General features: G+C 43.4%; 1 protein-coding gene across 2 annotated transcripts in view; it reads right to left on the reverse strand.

Annotated features, from left to right (window-relative positions):
* Window positions 1-738: 738 nt before the first annotated feature.
* Window positions 739-23,457, reverse strand: part of CENPF (centromere protein F) — a 37,267-nt gene continuing 14,548 nt past the window's right edge. For both annotated transcript variants that reach the window (XM_081185940.1, XM_081185939.1), the window contains exons 9-17: window positions 23,190-23,288; window positions 22,317-22,439; window positions 17,463-17,598; window positions 13,772-16,899; window positions 9,746-11,905; window positions 7,815-7,977; window positions 6,487-6,969; window positions 4,030-4,214; window positions 739-1,249 (exon numbers count right to left, since the gene is read on the reverse strand). In XM_081185940.1, coding sequence (XP_081042066.1) covers window positions 1,052-1,249; window positions 4,030-4,214; window positions 6,487-6,969; window positions 7,815-7,977; window positions 9,746-11,905; window positions 13,772-16,899; window positions 17,463-17,598; window positions 22,317-22,439; window positions 23,190-23,288 — 6,675 coding nt within the window. In that variant the 3' untranslated portion in view covers window positions 739-1,051. The remainder of the gene's footprint in view (window positions 1,250-4,029; window positions 4,215-6,486; window positions 6,970-7,814; window positions 7,978-9,745; window positions 11,906-13,771; window positions 16,900-17,462; window positions 17,599-22,316; window positions 22,440-23,189; window positions 23,289-23,457) is intronic.

The raw sequence follows: 23,457 nt of genomic DNA on the forward strand, positions 1-23,457 counted from the left end.
ATTAATTTAGCCAAAATATCTTTAGAATTACCAAGTCATGTCATAATACTTTGGCACCCATTTTTGAAATTTGAAAAATTCAACGCACCCCACCATACCATGGTTTATTAAACCATGGTTTTCATGCTCTAAACCCAGCACAGTAGCTTAACCATGGCTTATTAACTACCACCAAACCATGCTGGGTTCACAGTTGGCTTATAAACTATTGTTAATGTTGCAAACCCAGCCACTGACAGATTTAAAGCATTGAAAAGTTACATGCCGCCACTATTAAATGAAGCACCGATTCCAGGAAAAGTCAGTTTTTTTTAAAAAAAGGCAAAAAAGCAGGGGTGAGGGGGTGGTATCCACTTAGCAGGATTGTACAGGTAGAAAGCTATTTCTGTTCCCTAAAGTCTTTAATCTGTATCCCTCAGGTACTTTGTAACCTTGATGGGAGCATGAGTGTCCTTGAGGCAGCGTGTTCCTATTTGAAAATTACTGTTCCAAAAAGGTTTACTTTAAATGATGTCAGAGCAGACCTATTGTACACAACCATTTCCTTGTAGTTTGCTTCCCCCTTTTCCTTTTCAAGACAACTATTTTCTAAGTCGCACACAAACTGTATTGGTTCATAAGAGGAGAAAATCTCCAAAAGAGCAATACCTTTATCGGGACAAACCAAAATGTCACAAAAACGGGACAAGCTTTTGAGTTTCTAAAACTATCAGGAAAGAAGTCACACAAAAGCAATAGTTTGTTTAGGTTTTTATTGTATTCTGGGAGGGGGGAGGTGGATGAAAAAACTAAATGGACAAAATTATTATTCATTAAATGTGTATATTGCCCCTCATCCATAGATGTCAGGGCGGTTCACAATGTAAAATTGCAATATAAAAAATGCAAAATACATAATAAAGATAAGAACAAAAACAACCCAGTAATCTCCTCCTCCCACAACACATTTAAAAGAGCATCGGATGTCAACCAGCCAAATGAAATCTGCTCTCTGGATTTTCAGTTCCTAAACAACCCTTTGCTCTCACCATTTCAAGTCCAGAATCCAGATTTACTGCACGTGGCAGGCTTTGTCCAGCTCGTTTTCTTCAGTACTTGGAGGGCTTTTCGTTTCGATTGCACTGGGGGTCCTAGCAGATCTTCCATCAACTGCTTGGGCTGACTGGTTGCAAGCTGAAAGGGGAGACCTGGGAGCAAAGTCCAAGGGCGAACCAGCAGCTAGGATTTCTTGTAGCCGCACATCATTTATCTGGGAACACACAGAAAAAGTATACGTGTATCAATCCATGCAAGGAAGACATTTATTGATTCCAATGGCGAGGACTACTTTTCACATTTCTGAGTCTAGTAGCGGAGCTGAAAGCCATGTTTTTCAAAAGTCAATTGGATTGGCCGACTGAACCCTTGCGCTGCTCCAGTATAAGGCTCAGCATTGCCTCTTATGGTCAGCTGGCTGGGCCTTGCTCAAAGTCCACTTTTTGACAGAGAAAGGTGTAAGGAGAAGAGGGACTTGTTATTGCTATTATTCCAGCACTGAGGCACTGGGTCATATGAGCAGAGATGTTTCAAACAAGACCTTTGTCAGAATGTAGAATGTGGGAGGCAGCAGTTGCAAGTTGCCGGTCTTTACAGCCACAGCAGGCGCTGTGATTCTCCAGTGGTTTGACTTCACCCCTAGAGGCACACTCCATTGTCTCTTGATACACCAACAACATCTTGTAGAATGAAGTGCAAAACTTAACTGCTGGTTTTAGAATTTGGCATCCTAATTTTCTAGATGTATGATGAAATTAGCAAAGAATTCTGTGTTTTGTGGCTATATTATATTATTATTATTGTTATTATGCTGAATTATTGTTATTATTATTATATGTATTTATACCCCACCTTTTTCTCAGATTGAGACTCAAGACGTCTTACAGATAAAAATACAAAAAAGCAGGCAAAACAGAAAAAGCAAAAAACATAGAAAAGTTAGCCATTAACAATTAACTAAACACTAATGGAATGAAAACAATATAAAGAAAACGATTAAAAATACTGTAACAACAAGAAAACCATTGCAGCACTTGCCCTTGCCTTAAAAAGTCAGTTTCCAAAGGCCTGATGGAATAAAAAGTCCAATGGCAGAGAGACAACAAGGAGGGAGCCAGTCTAAATTCTCTAGGAAGGGAGATTCAAAGTCTGGAAGCAGTACAGCGACCAACAGCCTTGATTCAGAGAGATCTACAAACAGCAGTAGGCCCAGGCCAAGTTGGTGTGAAAGCTTTGAGAACAGTAAATCTCCACTTCTGAGATAACTAGAGGACATGAATGCAACACTCCCATTCCTAAAGGCGAAGGGGTGAGGCCGGCTTTAGTTCTTCAATTCCACTCCGCACCATGCAAAAACGGACCAGAACTGAGAACACCAGCCACTACTTTGGGTACTGCATGCACAAATGCCCAGTGCTGGAAATTCCATACACAGCTCCAAGCAGCTGGTTTGGGTATCCAGTGCCAGGAACCACAGGTATAGAAATCCAGCAAGAAATGAGACAGGTGCAGGGTTTTGCACAGACGGTAAGATTCGGTTCATGGGGGATAAGGCTATCAAAACCACTAGGCATGTGTACTATCCCCAGTGTTAGAAGCAGTGTACCTGTCAATCAGTAGTTGAGAACTGCAAATTAGGACAGTGCTATTGTGCTCATACCCTGCTTGCAGGCTTCTCATAGGTAAGCGATTGGCCAAGGATGGGCCTTTGGCAAGATTCAGCAGGCCTCTTTTCTGTGTTATTCTATAAGCTTTTTGGGTAGATTTTATAGTCAGACCCAAAGCTTTCAGAACAAGAAAACTAGACCTTAACTATACAGTGGTGCCCCGCAAGACGAATGCCTCGCAAGACGGAAAACTCGCTAGACGAAAGAGTTTTCCGTTTTGGAGGTGCTTCGCAAAACGAATTTCCTATGGGCTTGCTTCGCAAGACGACAATGTCTTGCGAGTTCCTGCTGGTTTTTTCCCTTTCCCCCCCTTTTTCTAAGCCGCTAAGCCGCTTATCAGCTGATCCGATCAGCAGATAAGCCGCTAATAGCGCTAATCCTTCAATGGGCTTACTTCGCAAGACGAAAAAACCGCTAGACGAATAGAATCACAGAACGGATTCTTTTTGTCTTGCAAGGCACCACTGTACACCTATACACCAGGTATCTGAAGAAGTGTGCATGCACACGAAAGCTCATACCAATAACAAACTAAGGTGCTATTGGAAGGATTTTTTTTATTTTGTTTCGATTACGGCAGACCAACACGGCTATCTACCTGTAACTAGAACTATGGAAGGCACCACTTTGAACCGCATGAAATGAAGTCCATCAACCTTACCAGGTATCTGAAGAAGTGTACACGCACACAAAAGCTCATACCAATAGAGTGGTACCTCAGGTTAAGAGCCTGAAACTGTTCTTAACCTGAGATACCACTTTAGCTAATGGGGCCTCCCGCTGCCGCGCGATTTCTGTTCTCATCCTGAAGCAAAGTTCTTAACCCGAGGTACCACTGTAACAAACGTAGTTGGTCTCTAAGGTGCTACTGGAAGGAATATTTTTTATTTTGTTTCGACTACGGCAGACCAACACAGCTACCTACCTGCAACTATACACCTATGTATTTAGCACTCACTCCAGGTAGGTACTCAGTTAAGTGTTTTGAAGACACGAAAACACACAAACATCCCTTTTAAGTTCTTGAACATGTACTATGTATTCCATACAAGTTTCATGATTTGTAAGCCAAATCTGCACAACACAGTTCTCTTCAGATTTTATAATTGGGGGTGGGGTCGGGGGGGGAGGGCCATACAAAATCTCTGCTGCTAATTTATGGTCACTTCCTCCTATATTCACTTTTCCCGTCTTCACGCTGATATGCTCACAACTTGTATAAGTAGAACGTGACACTCCCATAAGCACTTGCTCAGATACATTCACAATCTGTATTTCTTGTGCTCTGGTAAGTTCAAACTCATGTTTAATAATACGCGCAAGTTACCTTTTGTAGTTTGCTGCCCTCTGGTGTTGCTTTTTGGTTTTCAAGCAAGCAGTCGCTCTCAGTTGTTTGGGAGTGATCAGTAAACGGTGGCGATCTCAAGCTTGGGCGGACAAGACAGGGGCTCGCTCTGGGAATTAGATATGCCCCGTGGGAAATGCCATTTCCTGGAGGAACATCAGAAGATCCTGAGGGAGGAAAGTGCGTGGTGATCATTGTTTGTTACATTTTAAAAACTATGACAGGAAGAAAAACAAAAAAGAAATAAAAAGGAAAACAACAACCAACTGTTTAAAAACGGTTGCCAGCTCGCTTTTTGGGTCCAATTCAAGGTGCTCATATTACAGTGGTACCTCGGGTTACAGACGCTTCAGGTTACAGAGTCCACTAACCCAGAAATAGTACCTCGGGTTAAGAACTTTACTTCAGGATGAGAACAGAAATCGTACGGCGACGGCGCGGCAGCAGCTGGAGGCCCCATTAGCTAAAGTGGTACCTCAGGTTAAGAACAGTTTCAGGTTAAGAACGGACCTTCGGAAAGAATTAAGTTCTTAACCCAAGGTACCACTGTAGTGTTTAAATCCCTAAACAAGTTAGGCCCCATATACTACCTTATTCTTCTGACTGTAAATTGTATAAATTGATTTTAATCTTGTGTTTTTATATTGTTGCAACGTGCTGAAGGATGGGTAAGATACCCAAAAGAAGAAATAAATAATAGCAATGGTAGTTTGTTGCTATACAGTATGCATTCCGGCCCTGCAGCATCTGAAGACTATGCAAGGTTTTACAGAGGTGTGTTGTTTGTCAATTAGGTTTCTCATAGAACTGTAGAGCTGGATGGGACCCTGAGGATAATCTAGTCCAACCCCCGGCAGTGCAGGAATATGCAGCTGTTCCCTACGGGGATCGAACCTGCAGTCTTGGCATTATCAGCACCATGCTCTAACCAACTGAGCCATATAGGAAGTTCCCTTCTACAGTCAGACCATTGGTCCACCTAGCTGTGAACTGTCAGTGGATCTTCAAGGGTTCACACAGGAGATGCTCCTAGATCTACCTGGAAACACCAAGGACTGAACCTGGATCTACTGCATGCTAAGCGGATGATCTACCATTGATCCACAGCCCTTCCCTGACACAAATCCTTACAACAGGAACATATACTTATTTTCATTTCAAGTACTACAGGTAAAGTGTTTCTGCAGTCTCCCAGGTGGGTGCTTTCGGCTTGAAAGATAATGGTTTCCTTTTGCTAGTTAGTATCTGCATAATGTGAGGCCACTGACCCCAAGGCTATTAAGGAGTCAAGCATTCATGGAACTGAGCCCACGGACTTGCGTCCTTGAGTAGTCCCATGATATCCTTAGCAATTTCATCAGCGGTTAAGTGGTTTGCAAGCTGCAGCTCCAATGGCCACAAAGGCCTCTCTTGGCCTCACCAGAATGCGGCCACTGTATCTTGCTGCCCTCACTCTTGTTGTTGGCAACAATCCTAAATCCAGCTGAGCCTTTTCTGAGAATGTTGATTGGGGAAAAGCCTTCCACGTGAACATCTCCCATTACAGGGATCGCAGGAAAAAGCAGTTTGCAGGCAACCGTTTGTTTGGGTATATTACACTTCTGCGGTTGTAAAGGTTTGGCAATAGCGTTAGACGACTTTCTCATCACTACAAACGCCATCTCCAACTCCTCGAAAGATTCCATCCACTGTTTCTCTGAAAAATTCTACACATCACTTGGGAAGACAGGTGAACTAATGCCAGTGTACTGGGAGAAGCAAAGATCGCCAGTGTCAAAGCAATTCTTCAACATCAACTTTGTTGGACTGGTCATGTTGTTCAGATGCCTGATCAACATCTTCCAAAGCAACTACTCCATTCCGAACTTAAAAATGGAAAATGCAATGCTAGTGGTCAACGCAAGAGGTTTAAAGACAAATCTCTAAAAATGTAGTATAAACACCGACAATTGGGAAACACTGGCCTGTGAGCGCTACAAGTGGAGAACAGCCATTACCAAAGCTGTCATGGGCTTTGAAGACACTTGAACTCAAGTTGAAAGGGGGAAACGTGCTAAGAGGAAGGCACCTTTGGCAAACCCTCACCATAATCAACTCCCATCCGGAAACCTGTGTCCCTACTGTGGAAGGATGTGTGGATCCAGAATTGGCTTCCACAGTCACTTACAGACTCACTGTGTTAAGACCATGTTCATGGAAGACAATCTTACTTGGCTATGAGTGATTGCCAAAGAAGATGATCACTTTACATGCAGAATTTTACACCCTTATGCGCTGTAATGGCAGCCTTAAATTTTATTCCACTGGTCATATTGAGAATACAAAATGGTAAAGGGCAAACATAGGGGGATAGATTCAGATACCTCTATTGTCCCTCTGTATCAAGCTATAACAGGAATGTTATTAAACAAACATCAATACTGTTGTGAAAGTGATTACCTTTGCCTCCCACCTCTGTGGAACCATCTGACTCAAATTCTGCATTTTCTAGGGACACTTTTGGGCTGTGCTGTTGAAATGTGGTTCTTCTTTTAGTTTGTTTTGAGGCAGCCTCTGGAAAAGGAGATGTAGCACTTTCACCATTGCTTCGGTTTTCATGACACCTTTGCCTCCTCACAGGAATCTTAGTAACATCTTCAGATAAGGCCTTTTCCACAAGCAGCCCATTAGTGATTTTTGTTTGGCTTCCTGGACTTTGTAGAGGGGAACTGGAAGAGTCTGATGACTGTTTGAGCCGAGTGTTCAGAAGAGAGACTTGTGTCTTTAGCATCTCGTTTTCTTCCTCTAATTTATCATAATCAATTATCAGAGTACAGTACTTATCCAGGTTTTGATCTGCTTCTGCAGTTTTCTCTTCAACCAGTTCCTTCAGTTCTTCCAGCTCCAACCTTATCTCTTCTGCAGTGGCATTCCTATCAGAACCTATGCAATGCAAGAACAGGCATTAATAAATGAAGGCTTAGCAACAGAGACTTTCAATATACTTTCCCTGAAAATATTGTAAAGACCATTTCAGCAGCAGTGGACACCAAACACTATCGACTCCTTTAGATATGTAGTTCATCTTAAGACCTAAAGATCTTCCTCAGTCCTCCTGGAGCATGGCCTTTTCTGCAGTGGCACCAATGTTGTGAAACTCCCACCCACTGGGTGTCTATTTCATTCCCTGTCTTTAGTTTCTCTGACGGTTTCCAATGTGGTTTTTCAGAGAATGCTATAATTGCTTTAATTTGTATTTTAAAAGATGTAATTTGTGGGCCATGCATGCTGTGGGCCATCTGCACCAAATGATGAGTTGAAATATTTTAGCAACTACAGTGGTGCCTCGCAAGACGAAAAGAATCCGTTCTGTGATTCTCTTCGTCTAGCGGTTTTTTTGTCTTGCGAAGCAAGCCCATTGATGGATTAGCGGATTAGCACTATTAGCGGCTTTTAGCGGCTTATCGGATCAGCTGATAAGCGGCTTAGCGGCTTAGAAAAAGGGGGGGAAAGGGGAAAAAACCCGCAGGTACTCGCAAGACATTTTCGTCTTGCGAAGCAAGCCCATAGGAAATTCGTTTTGCGAAGCACCTCCAAAACGGAAAACTCTTTCGTCTAGCGAGTTTTCCGTCTTGCGAGGCATTCGTCTTGCGGGGCACCACTGTACCTAACTGCTAAGAAATTGCCAGAAGCTTCATATGAAAAATGAGAGGTGGGGACCTCCTCTCTGCTGTTGCCAGGCGGGGTTGAGGGAGGAGGCCTGCCTGCAGGATGCCTGCGCTACATACCTGGATCCATCTTCTTCAGTTGAATCTCAAGTTCATGAATCTGCTTCACCATCACCTTTTTCTCCTGCTTTAGTTCTGTGTAGGCTTTCAGCCAATGCTGAAATCTATGATGGAAAGAATCAAATTCTGTCTTGAGTTGCACTATTTTCTGGTGGTTATTTGCCTGCAAAACAAAATAAAAATAAACCGGTAAACATTCATGCAATTATTGCTGCAAAAGAAATAATTACCCAGCCAAATGCAAAAGAGGACTTCTCATTAGTTCAAAGTAAAGTGCATGGACCAACCTAGCAGTTCGAAAGCACGTCAAAGTGCAAGTAGATAAATAGGTACCGCTCTGGCGGGAAGGTAAACGGCGCTTCCATGCGCTGCTCTAGTTCGCCAGAAGCGGCTTAGTCATGCTGGCCACATGACCCGGAAGCTGTACGCCGGCTCCCTCGGCCAATAAAGCGAGATGAGTGCCGCAACCCCAGAGTCAGTCACGACTGGACCTAATGGTCAGGGGTCCCTTTACCCTTTACCTTTAAAGTGCATTGATGTTCTCCATTCCTTCCATAACACCCACACTGTTGGGGCAACTATGCCATTTCTTAACAGGACCTGTTAACTAGAGCATCTAATGAATTCCATAAAACGATACAAACATCTACTGATGTCTTTTGGTTTGCACCAGACAGGCCCTAACTGTCTATGCCAGAGATCCAAAAGCAGAGCCCAGTTGGCACATGCAGTTAATAGTTCACTGCAAGCATGCAGAAGGCTCCCAATGCAATCCTCCCATTTGAGCAAACCTCGGTTTGTTCGGAATGAAACAAACCACAATCCTTAGTTCGGACATAACACTAAGCCAGGGATCATGGTTTGTTCTTCCTGCCATCTAGATGAGATGGGTAAAAGGGAAGATTTCTGTGTGTTCGCAGTAAAGCATTACTACGGTTTACCGTAATATGCAAACACTGCTGCTGTGTTGCACATCACAGCAACTCTTTACTATGTACGCTGTAAGTAGCATAGTAACAGACATGGGCTACTATCCTATGCACACTTACCTAGGAGTAAGTCCCACTGAATACTGAGTACTATTTCTGAGAAAACATCCATAAGATTATGCTCTACATCAGGCATAGGCAAACTCAGCCCTCCAGATGTTTTTGGACTACAATTCCCATCATTCCTGACCACTGGTCCTGTTAGCTAGGGATCATGGGAGTTGTAGGCCAAAAACATCTGGAGGGCCGAGTTTGCCTATGCCTGCTCCACATACTGTATATCATGTTATACTTACAGATAACTTACTTTACAGTTATGATTGCAATAGAACTATAAACTTAAATATCAGCTTGTCTTCTTCAAATAAAGTGGATTTTGAGAACCACATCTGCAGTCACTCAATCTTACTTTGTTATTTGGCGTCAGCTAAAATGTATTTTAGGGATGCGGGTGGCGCTGTGGGTAAAACCTCAGCGCCTAGGGCTTGCCAATCGCATGGTCGGCGGTTCAAATCCCCGCGGTGGGGTGAGCTCCCGTCTTTCGGTCCCAGCTCCTGCCCACCTAGCAGTTCGAAAGCACCCCTAGGTGCAAGTAGATAAATAGGTACCGCTTTCTAGCGGGAAGGTAAACGGCGTTTCTGTGTGCTGCGCTGGTGCTGGCTTGCCAGAGCAGCTTCGTCACGCTGGCCACGTGACCCGGAAGTGTCTCCGGACAGCGCTGGCCCCCGGCCTCTTAAATGAGATGGGCGCACAACCCTAGAGTCGGACACGACTGGCCCGTACGGGCAGGGGTACCTTTACCTAAAATGTATTTAATCTCTACATGCAAATTCTATAAAACTCCCCCAATATTAAAAAAAAAACCCAAATCAGCCTTTAATTTCAGAAGGAACCTATTAACTTACAAGATATTCTACCCATGATGTCAACAATATGCTGTACCTTTTGAAGGAAGGCAGGTTTTTCAGAAGTTGCAGCTTCCAACTCCACCTCTGTAGCCTCAAGACTAGACTGAGTTTCATTTTTTGGCAACTGCTCCAGAAAAGGATCGCTGTCATCCAGCTTTTGTATGAGGTCTTGGAATTGCTGGACGAGGACCTTTAGTAAATGCTCCATTTCAGAATGTTTGTTTTTGGCTTCCTGTAGATGATGAGCCAACCGTCCATTCTCTTCTTTGACACTAGCAACTTCATCAATCAGATCCTGTTCTTTTGTCTTGAAATTCTCTTCTTCCCAATGAGAAAGTTTAACTTCTTCACGGGCCAGTTTCAACTGGGATTCCATCGACACCAGTGCGTTTTCAAATTCACCTCTAATTTGCACATTCTCCTTCTCCCTTTCTTCCAGCTGCTTCACAAGCATGGAATTAAGACCTTCTAAATCATATACTTTATCCTGATTTTCTTTCAGCTCTCTCTCTAGAGATCCTTTTTCTAACTTTAAGGCATTCACCTCACATTCCAAGCTTTGCAAAGTCGCACGCATCATTTCTATCTCCGCAGTGGCTGTTTCTGTCTCTGCTTTAGCTGTCTCTGCCCGAAGAATTGCATCTTCCAAATTGTCCTCCGACATCTGCAATTCTCTTTCGAGATTCTCAATTCTGTCTGCAAGGGAGTCAGCTTTCCGTTCGCTTTCTTTCAGTTTCCCCACAAGGTGACACCTTTTCTTTTCGTCGGATTCTATTTTTGTTTTGAGCTTTTCGATGCCCCGACGCAGCTGAGACAACTCCTCCTGTGCTGAGTTCAGCCTAGTTGCAAGTTCACCCTTTTCTATTAGCGACCCTTCCAGAGACTTTGATATCTTGGCATATTCCATTTCAGAGATACTTAACTTGCTGTGTAAAGTTTCATATTCCCTAAGGCTCACTTCTTTTTCCTCATTCAGATGCTCTATTTGGCTTTGCGCTGCCTCTTTTTCTAACACAAGAGCCCTCATCACCTGATCCAGATTCTGTAACTGCAGCAGAAGTCTGTCCTTTTCTGTTGATAACTGATGAGCATCGGCCTTCGCGGCCTGAAGCAATTTTGCCTGAGTATTAGCTTCGGCTTCCAATATCCTGATAAATTCAGCAGAATCCCCTTTACTTGACTCAAGTTCTTTGATAGTCTCTTGCATTTTCTGGCACATTTGATCCAATTCTTCTTTATCCTTCAACAAAGCACTCAGATCTTGACTAAATTGGTTTCTCTCAGTGACGAGTATATGAAGCTGCTCTTGAAGGCCAAAAATGCTTTTCAGTTTATTTTCGTTTTCTTTTTCCAAGTGCTCGTTCTTTAACTGAAGCTCCTCGATGTCGGTCTCCATGGATAAGGCATGGTTCTCAATATTTGCTTTCTCAGATCTTATCCTCCTCAGCTCATTTTCAGTTTCAAGAAGCCTCTCAGTCCAGTCGGCCTTGTCCATTTCCAAATCTTCCAGAGTCTCTGTTGTATTGGACAGTCTTGCCTTGTACATTTCCATATCAGATTTTACCTTCTCAAGTTCTATTCCAAGAGCCATAAGGCTATAAGACAACTGTTGGTTATCAAAAGTAACAGACTTAAGTGACTCATTTAAGTCTCCTTTTTCTTTTTCAAGTGCTACAACTGTTTTGTCCAACTCTGCACAAGCAGTTCTCTCGGCAGCCAGCTCTTTGTCCTTTGAATCCAGGCCTGACTTTAGGTTTTGGATCTCCATTAGTAGAATATCAGTTCTTTTACTGCTTTCCTCCACATCAGGGAAGGGCTTGGAGATTTTATTACATGTCTGCTCTTCTTCTAGACGAGGCTTTTCAGGGGCCCTTTGGCTTTCCAAGGTGTTCACAGACATCGCATCAGTGTTTTGAGAAGGAAGAAACGATAACTCAGGAGGATAGTTTGGAGAACTTATGGATATATCTGTTGCATTTCTGGATTCTGTATCTAAGTCCAGAAGGCCACTTTCTCTAAATTTCATGCCGATTGCTTGGCAAATAGATTCTTCATCTTCTGTTCTATTTGCTTCACCTGCCCTTGCTGATATTTTACTATTTTCAACTTCAAATGTTGTGCTTTCACTAGACATGCCATACAGTTCCAGTTGACCCAAGGGATCAATTGCTCGCTTACTGGGAATCTGGACTTGCTAGAAGTAGATGGAAAAAAGAGAGTCATTTTAATTAATAAGTCACTTTTATCAAATTGATATATTTATTCTTTTATATATTTACATTTAACTGTGATACTTCCTCCCCAAAGGAGTCCAGGGTGGCAAAAAAATAATAAACACATCTTCAAAAACAATGCCAATGACCTCTGCCGAATAAAATGGGAACCGATATGTAATGTTTTGGTAGGTAAAGAACACACTTTAATATTCTAATATGGGCACTCCTGTTGATCACCCGGGAAAATTGTTTTCTGCAGGGTGCTCTGATTGTGTGGAGAGCTCTACTCACTTTCAGAGAAATGCAAACGTAATTGCAGCACAGACCTTCCTAGTCCAACACAGGGAAGGCTGGGGAGTTTGGGCAGGTGGGGGCAGAGCACATGATGACATTGGGGGCAGGACTTGCATGTGGGCCCCACTGGCTACACAACTTGGTGCTCACATTTTCAGAATGCTTGAAGACACCTCATCTCTTATGTAACATTTCATCAAAGCAGGCTCTTCCCACCTACTGATGTCATTCCCTATTACATAAATTGGCCCTCTGTAGCAATAATCACACGTAGCTGTTGTTGCTGGATTTAATACAGTGGTACCACGGGTTAAATACTTAATTCGTTCCAGAGGTCCATTCTTAACCTGAAATTGGGACGCGGGTGGCGCTTTGGGTTAAACCACAGAGCCTGGGACTTGCCGATCAGAAGGTTGACGGTTCAAATTCCCGCAACAAGGTGAGCTCCCGTTGCCCGGTCCCTGCTCCTGCCAACCTAGCAGTTCGAAAGCACATCAAAGTGCAAGTAGATAAACAGGTACTGCTCTGGCGGGAAGGTAAACAGCGTTTCTGTGTGCTGCTCTGGTTCGCCAGAAGCGGCTTAGTCATGCTGGTCACATGACCCGGAAGCTGTACGCCGGCTCCCTCGGCCAATAAAGCGAGATGAGTGCCGCAACCCCAGAGTCGGCCACGACTGGACCTAATGGTCAGGGGTGCCTTTACCTAGCAATAATCACACATAGCTGTTGTTGCTGGATTTAATACAGTGGTACCTTGGGTTAAGTACTTAATTTGTTCCAGAGGTCCATTCTTAACCTGAAACTGTTCTTAACCTGAAGCACCACTTTAGCTAATGGGGCCTCCTGCTGCCGCCGCACCACCGGAGCACGATTTCTGTTCTCATCCTGAAGCAAAGTTCTTAACCCGAGGTACTATTTCTGGGTTAGCGGAGTCTGTAACCTGAAACGTCTGTAACCCGAGGTACTACTGTATATGAAAGAACCTGGAACTGAAATACTAATATTTAGCAACCTTGGCATACTCAACAAGATTGCTTTTTTGCTATCAAGCATACTCTTTTTCCCTCTCTGAGCATATTACTTGACTGGAGCCAGGGAGGGACAGAATTTAAATGGCAATAATGGCCATAAATTGAGGCTTTAAAAATGAGTAAGTTATGAGCTCTTCTTTCAGAAATTATATACAAAACCAAATCTTTACGTACCTTGATTCACACTATTTCTTAGCATAAGAACTACAGCATTTCAAAGTTATCAAAATAGTTTCAAATTGGGTGCGTGTGTGAAAGAAAGAAATTTTAAAACAGGGTGCCCTTCAAATGTTGTTAAACTACAACTCCCATCAGCCCCAGCCAATGTGGCCAAGGGTCAGGGATGATGGGATGATGGGATTTGAAGTCCAACAAAACATCTGAAGTTAGCCGCTGTGCTTTTTAAACAGCCTTTGCTCCCAGTCTAGAGACTTCCTCCCTTCCCTCCCAAAACAGTACACATGGGTAATCTATTGAACATACATGCAAAACTGCATGATAAGAAATTAGGCACACTTACGTGTTCAGTGTCAACACAAAGCAGAGACTGAGAACCTAAATCAAGGCCTTGCAGTGGTTCCTCTAGTTCCTGAGGCAACAGATCAGGATGTTTCTTCTCGGCTGGCAATTTAGATGCCACCTGCAAGACCACATCATTAAGTTTTTGTTGCCACTGTTTGCTTTCCGATATATTTTGCTTTTGGAGACCATCAACTTCCTTCCTTACAGAAAGGAGCAGCTCTTGGATCTTTTGGATCTCTTCATCTTCAAGATTTTTATGCGACTCAAATGATTCTTCAAGCATCCTGAAGGACTTCTCATAAGCCTCACGTAGAAGGTATTCGACTCTCTTTTTTAAATGATATCTTTCAGGCATGGCATGCCTCTTCTTCATAATACAGGCCCATGTGTCACTGTCATTCCCTTCTGAAAGAAAATGTCCGTGTTCCTCAGGGGTACTTTCTAGATCAGCTTGTTTGTTACTATCTAGGTCACTTATTTCATTTGACGGTCTGTACTGATCAGAGTCGATATCAGATTCCATAAGAGTTGAACTTGTACACGAGATTTTGCTGCAAGAAGGAAATCTCATGGGGAACTTTCCATCCGAATGAAATTCTTCATTCATTAGAAGAGGGGTTACCTGCGTTGTGAAGGAAGAATTTGTGACTTGGTCGAGGCTGGTTGATAGTGCAGCATTTTCTTCCTTGAGCATGTCAATATAGCTTTGCAGCTCTGATATTTTGTAGGCCATACCCGAGTGCTGCTCTTGCAAGCTGCTATATTCATTTGTCAAAGAGAAGATTTTTTCCTTGACCCCGTCAAAGTGCATTTTAATTTCTTTGCTGGATGGCTTCAAACCTTTGCAGTCAAGTCCATCACAGCATTCCAGAGCTATTAAGGGCACTTGCTCAATATCAGATTGGGCTGCTATTTTACTGTGATCTATTAAGCCACCAGAAAAAGCAGCGCTCTCTTCTGTTACATTATTAATTCTGCCGATGAGCTCTTCTGCCATTGCGCCTGCGATGCATTTCAATTGAGAGTCTTTCAGCTGCGATGCTAATGTTGACTTTTCAATCTGCAGGTGTTCGAACATCTTCTCCAACTCATTGAGCTTGCTCATTGTCATGTGCAGGGAGGCTACTAATCGGACATAATCACTTTGGCTGGGCGTCAGATCATGAGGAACTGACGAACACTTGGCACCTATCTGTCCGCTAAAGTTGTCCTTGGAAACAGCATTGAAATGGGCTGCTGATTGGTCGTTCCCTTCCCCTTCTGTAAGCTCTAAATGTGGATTTTCCACATCTTTAAGAGCTTGCAATTCGTGGTTCAGCCTCTCTCTCTCCGTTTCGTTTTCTTCCAGTTTTATTTCCATAGCTCTCAGAGCACTCTCCAGCTGCTTTAGTTGATCAGCATAGTTCTCTACTGAGGCCTCTCTATCCTCAAGGTCCATATGAAGCAGCTCTAGCTGAACCTGATATTTATTCAGTTCCTCCTCCTTTTCTTCCGCAGATCCTCTCAGCTGTCCCAGTGAAGTCTTCTCCACAGTAAAGCCACCAGCTGCACGTTCGTCCCTTATTTCCAGTACCTTGACAAGTTCCTCGTTCTCCTGCAGCAACACAGCGTTATGATGCTGCATTTTATGAAGTGCTGCCCTTTCCTGTCCTAGAATCTCCGTTTCTTCAGGTACTGCCTGCATTTTTTCAAGCTGCTGAAGCAGAGTGTTATTTTTCTTCTCCAAGGTCATGACCTTACACTTCAGCTCCTCGTGTTCGTTCATGAGCTGCTTCTCTCGCTCTTCAAATGTGGCTTTCTCCACTTCAGAATGGCATGCTTGCTCCCTTAAAGGACATTCTAAGTTCTTATCCTCTGCTTCCACTGATCCACATTTCCTTTTTGATTCTTCTTCGGCTTTAGACAGCAACAAGCTTTTCTCTCTAGGCCTTTCTGACAGCTCCAAGAGGCTTTCCTCCCTCTCCTTCTGGCTTCTGGGCAGATGGAAGCTTGTCTGCATTAAGTCTAGATTTCTTTGCTTCATGGCACTGATATCAATCTTAAAGCCGAGATTTTCATCACTAACTCCTTCAATTAGCTTTTTATTTAAGGATATTGGTGCCAACAAATCTGGTTCCTTGTGGCTAACTGTTTGAGGCGTAACTTTCAGGCGCTGCACTGTATCCTCAAGGAAAGAGTTACTGCTTCTTAAATCCAGAATCTCTGCTTGCTGCCTATTCGATTCTGCGATCAGTGCTTGCAATGTCTTGTTTTTCTCCTCGAGAGCCGTAAAAGTCTTAGTGACCAAGTCCTGCTTTTCGGAAACAGCCGCTTCCAACTCACTTATGCGCTTTTCCTTCTCCCTAGCAAAATCTTTATGCCTTTGCTCTGCTGCAGCCAGTTTTCTTTCTGTCTCATCTCTGGCTCGGACCAACTCCTCACATTGTTTCTGGAAGCTGGATTTTAACTGCACGTGGGAAGCTAAGGATGTTTCCAAAGAGGCTATACACCTGTCCTTTTCCAACATTTCTTCTGCTACCGTCTCCAGTCTTTTCTGTAGAACATCCACTTGTTTGGTGAACTCAGATAATTTCAGCGAATTGTTCTCTCTCTCTTTCCTGTGTTTTTCCTCAGATGCTGCTGTTTTATCCTGAAGGTCATTGTGGGCTTTTCTTTCTGCTTCTAGCTCTGCTGTTTTGTCTTCCACCATATCTTTGAGATTTCTAATCTCCACACAAAGGTTTTCATTCATACCTTCTAAAGCTTTTACTCTCTCATTACTTTTAAGTTGTTCGGTCATTAAGGCCCTTTCCAGGCTGCAAATCTTACTCATCAAATCTTCTTTTTCTAAAACAAGTTCATTTATGAGTTGCCCACTTTCTTTTTTCCACTGGGAAAGAAGCTCAACCTCTTTTTTAAGTCCTTCACACTCTGTAAGAACTTTCTGCAAAGTTTCCAGATCCTCCAGTTTTACACTGAGCTCTTTAATGGTGTTTTCTTTGTGCTTCAGAAGCTGCTGGAGAGAATCTTGTTGGTTTTCCAATTCAGAAACAGCAAGTTTCATTTTCTCCAAAGTGAGAGGATTCTCTTGTTTGCTCAAATTCTCTTCAAGTAGTTTTAACTCTTTTTCCAGAGAGCAATTTTTATCTGCAATCCAAGTGATTGAAAGAAAAGGGGAAGTATTTAATTTACAAAAAGTAAGATTCCTTTATTTTCTTTATTAGTGTTATTCGTTTAATTTATCTATATTATCCCACTTGTTCTCATCTGGTAACTTAATGTTTACACAGACACACCTGGATCTTATCTTTTTCCCTGTACACTGCAAAACATAATGCATATTGCATAGAACTCTAGCCCAATGGTAGCCATTAATTTGATTTTGAATTGATTTTAGAATGAATTGACTTTAGAATGCATTTCAATTAATTGATTGTGATTTTATGTAAACTGTGTTACTTTTATTGTTGTTAGCCGCTCTGAGCCCGGCTTTGGCTGGGGAGGGCGGGATATAAATTAAAAAAATTATTACTATTACTATTATTATTATTGCTATATTTTGTCCAGTTATCGAAAACTACAATGGTCGCCCAAGCTGCTTACAACATGCTAAACAAGATTTAACTCAGTATATGCTATACAGAGGGACCTCAAAACACAGAATAAGGTTTGGAATGGGGAGGAAACCTTAAAAAAAAATGGTGACTCACTTTTCATATCTTCAATGATGTTTTGACTCTGCTGCAGAAGTCGTTTGGTTACACAGAGCTCTTCTTTTAACTGACTAATTTCTTGCAACTGTTGAGCCGACTGGCAGTGAAGGAGGCCATTTTGCTTCTTTGTTTCCTTGGACAGCAAGAATTAAACAAGTGACAGTTAAAGAATTGGCTACCTTTGACTAAGGTTCTTTGACTCACTGGGCCAGCTGAGACATACATTCCGAGTTTGCTAAACCATAGTTTACCAAGCCAGGAACTAGCAGCGGGTCTTCTCCCCTTGCTCAGCAATCTTGGGTAGCCAATCCCTTCCTTTCGTACTATTCTCAGAAGCTTAAACCACACTTCCCCCATTATGCCCAAAATGGGGGACTGTGGTTTAATGTCGGTTTACTACCCATCGTTTAAGATCCTGGTTAATAAGCTGACCTTCAAACCACAGTTCCTTGCTTTCAGACATAATGGAAGTAGGATCAGTGTGCTGAGAAAGGGAAGAGAGAGTGCATAGACAACTCCAGCTTGCTAAAGTATAGCCACTGCTTGCAGGGAACTTTTAAATTGCAAATAGGGGGTCCAGTAAGAAATAAAACAAAAACAACTGCTGAGAAGGCTTTGCTAGGGAAAATATCAAGGGAGATGAAGTCTCCAATGTGATTCCAGGCACAACAGTGACCTTAAACCATACTTTCTTTTCTTTCTGGATGTATAGCCTACCATCCAAGCCCAAACATATAATTCAGGCACTTTACATGTAGGAACATTGCAATTATCTAGCCGGCTATACCTTTTCAGGTTGTCTGGCCCACACAGTCCCATCATCAGGAGAAGAGTGGAAACGGCTGTGGCTAATTGACTTGCCTCCCAGCCCACAGACCAAGATAAGAGGGCTGCTGAAATGAAGGCCTTTAGGGATCGCCGTGAGGGCGCCAACCCCTTTAATTTTGAACTGTTGAATGCATTACCCGGTAGGAGGAAGTGTGTGGTGTATTATTATTGGGCAGTAGCTAGAACTGCATTTTTGCCGCCCCGAGCAACTGTCTCGATTCTCCTGCACTTGTGCATTTCAGAGCTGCTTAATACAGTCTCTCAGCGTGAGAGACTGAACTGAACCTTGCATTGGAGAGAGACAGGAAGGAGGGTGGAAATGTTGCTCTTTATATACTATATATATGGCCTTAGTCTGAGGTGGGTGAATGAGCTGGTTGTCAATTATGCTTAATGCTGCTATGTATTTTTGTAGACCAGATGTTTGCTTTGTAATAAAAGGTTGGCTGGGAATTAGCTTTGTTATCTGTGTTCCTGGTGGGAATGCATGAGTGAGACTAGGAGGACTGCTAAGGGTGCATTTTGGAGAGGTTCCCACCGTGTGAGGGGTGGTTAGGAGTGTAGGCACAGCTTCTATTCCAGTTATTTCGTTTAGTTGCCAATGATGCTGTTTAGTGGAGTTTTACTGTATTTTTGTATTTGATATCTTCCTGTATTTTTTGTATTTAAGAAAATGTTTTCTTTTCCTGATAATACATTGGCTGAAATGCATTATTTTGTATTTGACCTTCATCTGTAAGGTTTTATGTTGATGCTTTTGCAATGCTTCATTTGATGCTTTAAGTTAGGTTGTGGAGCGCTTTGAGGAATTTTTTGTTTGTTTTTTTACATACAAAGCAGTACAAAATTATTTAAATAATAAGTAAATAATTATTGGAGAAAGCCTTACCAGTCCAGACATGGTCTATATGCTCTGGACTGTATCAAGGTGGTCTGTAGGGCTAAAGTCTCTAAAATGCGAAAGGAACTTGAAGCTACACTAGCTGCTTAAGAAACACCCATTCTAAATGTAAATCCCAACTAATGTCTGCCAGATGCAATGATGTCCCTCAGTGTATTCCAAAAAAAGAGGAGAGTACCCTGAAACGTGCTTAGAATCATTTAAAGGTTTATAGTCCTCAATGTGGCTTATTTTAGAAGGGGAAAAAACCCACAAAAATGTGTTACAGATATAATACAAAGTCAACTGCACAACATCGGGACCATAATTTTACAAATAGTTCAAGACAGTATTCACTGAAATATAAGGCTTCTCCCTGTGGATTAAACCACTGTGCAGCTTGGGCTTGCTGATTGAAAGGTTGGCAGTTCAAATCCCAAGATGGGGTGAGAACATCAAAGTGCAAGTAGATAAATAGGTACCGCTCCAGCGGGAAGGTGAACGGCGTTTCCGTGTGCTGCTCTGGTTTTGCCAGAAGCGGCTTAGTCACGCTGGCACATGACCCGGAAAAACTGTCTGTGGAAGCGGACAAACGCCGGCTCCCTCAGCCTTTAAAGCGAGATGAGCCGCAACCCCAGAGTCGTTCGCGACTGGACTTAATTGTCAGGGGTCCCTTTACCTTTACCTTTACCCTCTCCCTGTCTGAACTAAGTAGATAAAAAAGATGCAAAAGAGAATGAAGACTTCCTGACATGTTCTGCACACATCTGAGCAATTCAGCTGTGGGAAACAAAAAAAGCATTTTATGCTATGTACTTTCTGGCTTAGAGGGCTTCCAGAAAGAAGCCATGTTTGGTCTGGTAGCCCAATTCCACCACACTTTTCCACAAACGCAAACAACCTTCTCCTCCATCAAGCGTGAGTTATCGGTTGACAACTGCCCTATCATTTCTTATACACCAAGAGAACGGCAGCAGAAATATTATCACACTGGCAGGCTACAGCTGACAGGCAGTGCACTCTAAGCAGCTGCCAAGTGGCATATGCTAAGTAAGGAAACCTCTAGCCTGTTATAAATTATGCCAGGACAAGGGGGTTTTGCAGGTCAAAAAGAGGGGCGGGGGGAGTATCAGAGAACCACAACCCAATCACGGCCCCTTTAGTGCTTAATGGAAGAGGGAAAGTCTGCAGCCAAAGGTCTCTGAGTTAAAACTGCTATCAGAGACAGGGTTAGAACTCATGGAGGCTTCGGGGCCAGGTCTTTTCTGCAGAAAGCAGGTATCTCGCGGATAGATAAATCAAAAGCTAGCCGCCCTCCTGCACAGTAGATCCTAAACACACAATCGCCTTGCATCTAAACTCTTCCCCAGGAAGGAGTGTGAAACAATTTGGAGCACTCTGCACTGAACCTTGAAAGCACTAGAAGAAAAAAAAGAACTGGCCCCTGTCATCATAACTCACTCTCTCTTGGGAAGCAAAAATGAAAAGCCAGTTCCTAAAGAAAATGGCACGTACAAACACATACCGCCCACTCCTGAGCCGCTAAGATAACAGATGGCATTGGCAGGGCTTTGTTGGTCTCGAGCCCTCAATTATCCATCTAGTTACTACTAGCAGATGGGCACCAAACGCACCAAAGCCAAATTTAAGAGAAGGGACAACCAGGATGGGAAGCATAAGCTGGAAATTTGCTGGCAAAGCAGGTCTGTATTTCCAGCTATTTAAGCAAATCAGCCCGAGAGCAAGATTAAACTTGTTGTTGCTTCTGCTCATCGCCCGTCCTCCCCGCACGCCCCGTGCCGCAACCCCCACTCAGCTCCCATAAGAAAGGGAAGAGGCAAACTGCAGCGCCAACGTTTCCCACACAAGTGCCCAAATGCAAAAGCTCAGGGTTTTTCTGACTTTTTTTGGGGGGGGGGGGGATGCGCAGCGCATAATGAGCATCCTGCAGTTAAAGGCTCCTTAACAGTTTTAAGCACAAGCCTAAGGACCATTAGCCGGCGATTTAAAAAGCGCTGCTGGAATACGATCACGGTCAAGTGGCTTAAACGGATGCAGAGAGCAACGGGGCTTTGCATCCTGTGTGATTATCATTAGGGGCCGGACCAATAAGCTCACGGGACTTTGACAGAAGACACGAGCTCTGGCCTTCAGAATCAAACTGTGCGCAAGGAAGCAACAAGATACTTTTTTATTCCCTGCCACCCCCCCCCCCCCGGCTTGGCTTTTCTCCTCCCACATCCCAGTTCTCCCAGTGATGCTACCAGCAGGCACATCACCATAACTGTCAACGTTTCCCTTTTTTAAAGGGAATTTCCCTGATTCCGAATAGGATTCCTTGCAAGAAAAAGGAAAAGTTGACAGCTATGCATATCACTCTTTTGAGATGACAGGTGCAAGGAGCTGTAGATTCCGTTAACGTTTGCAGGAGCCTCTTATTAATGATGGGGCCCTGCAGTGTCACCGCCCCCTCCCCAATAACAGTTTAGGTAGCCGGGGGTCTAGCAAAACCTCAGCCAGTCTGGGAGCCTGGCCATTGCGTGGACCAGAGGCTCAGCAGCAGCAATCGAGTCTGCTGCATTTCACTGGATGGGAAGCAGTCACAGGCGTTTCCAGACGGATCTGCAGCTTGCCTCGTTTGGCTGAATGCACCAGTAACGAGGGCAGAAGATACCACAAAAGTCTCCTGGATGCCACCTTTTGAAAAGTCTCTCCAGAGATTTGGAGGGGATTCCTACAGAAAACTGTGGGCTGTGTTTCACGGGGCTACAGTGGGAGTGGCTAAATAATTTCAACTTTGCAGGAACAGTACACTTCACCTAACCAGGCCCTTCACTGCAGATTGCAAGTTCAAATATATATCGGCTGATGGTCAATACACGATCATAAGGCAAAAACCTCCATTATCTCTCGCCACTAACACTTGCGCTCTCTCTGGCTTGCAGATCGCGGCTGGCAGCCATTTTGACTGCTCTGGGCCAGGTCACAGTGATATTGTTAACTGTGCAGTTGGTTGGGTCATGCAGTGTCCTGCTCCTAAATATATCTCTTCTTTGCCAGAACTGAAAGGGCAAGTGGGATTCACCTCAGCGACACCAGGCCATGGGTCGTAAATATGCAATTATTCCTGTAATTCTGTTTACCTCACAGGCTTTTTTCAGTTCGCTTTCCTTCAGCTGCATTGCCTGAGCAGCCTGGTCCGCTCGACTCAACTTCTGTGAAAAATCATCAACCTTTTTTTCCAATTGCTGCTTTGCAGACTTGGTCTAAAGGGGGAAAGATGGCAAGTTTTACTTTGCAGCCACGTGTGACATTAAAAGATACAGAAATATTCTCAGTGCAGCTCACAGAAGAGGCCACTTAGAAGCATATTTTTAGAGGTCAGTGACTGGAATGATGAGGGGGTCTAGAAACCTATAAGGAACATTTGAAAGAGCCACGTTTGTTGAGCCTGGAGAAGGCTAAGGGGAGAAGACAGAAGACAGAACTGACTTGTTGCTTCAGAGAGCAGGCCTAGAACCAAGGCAGATTTCTGCTCAGTATTAAGAGAGCCAGGGTGGTCTAGTACCCAGGACCTGGGAGACCAGGGTTCAAATCCCCACTTGGCCATAAAGCTCATTGGGTGACCTCAGGCCACTCACTATCTCTCAGCCTAGCCTACCTCACAGGGGTGCTGTGAGGAAAAAATACAGAAGGTGATATGCGCGCCACCTTGAGCTCCCTGGAGAAAAAGTGGGATATATAAATGTAATAAAAATACTAAATTAAAAATAATTAATTAATTAAAGAGCTCTTGGTGAACCAAACAGCCTCAGGATATGGTGAGCTGTCCCTTACGAGAGTTATTTCAGCAGTGGCTGGATGATTTTGTTTTGTTTTTTTATTTTAAAAAATGTCATTGACTTGAAAGATTCTTGTGCTGAGGGAGCTGCACAAGATCACCTCCAAGATCCCATCCGACTCTATAAAGCTCTAGGATCCCTCCCCCTTACCAGTCATGTTTAAAAAGTACCTACTTTCTCGAGTTCTGCTTGAAGAAGATTGTAGTTGTTCTTGGCTTGATGCAGTTCCCCTTGCAATTTCGTTTTCACCTGATTGAGCTGGAGAGACGCTTCCTAAAATAGCGGCGTTGGGGAAAACCAAAATGATTATAAACCAGGAAAGTGGTAAATTGTCAGATATTCCTGACCTGATCTCAGGTGGTGAAGGAAAAGAAAAAAAATAATGGGTGAAACTTCTCAGTTGCTATGCACCCTGAAGACCTGCATGTCTTTTTGCTGGTGA

Source organism: Podarcis bocagei (assembly GCF_964188305.1).
Source record: "Podarcis bocagei genome assembly, chromosome: 3".
NCBI lineage: Eukaryota > Metazoa > Chordata > Lepidosauria > Squamata > Lacertidae > Podarcis > Podarcis bocagei.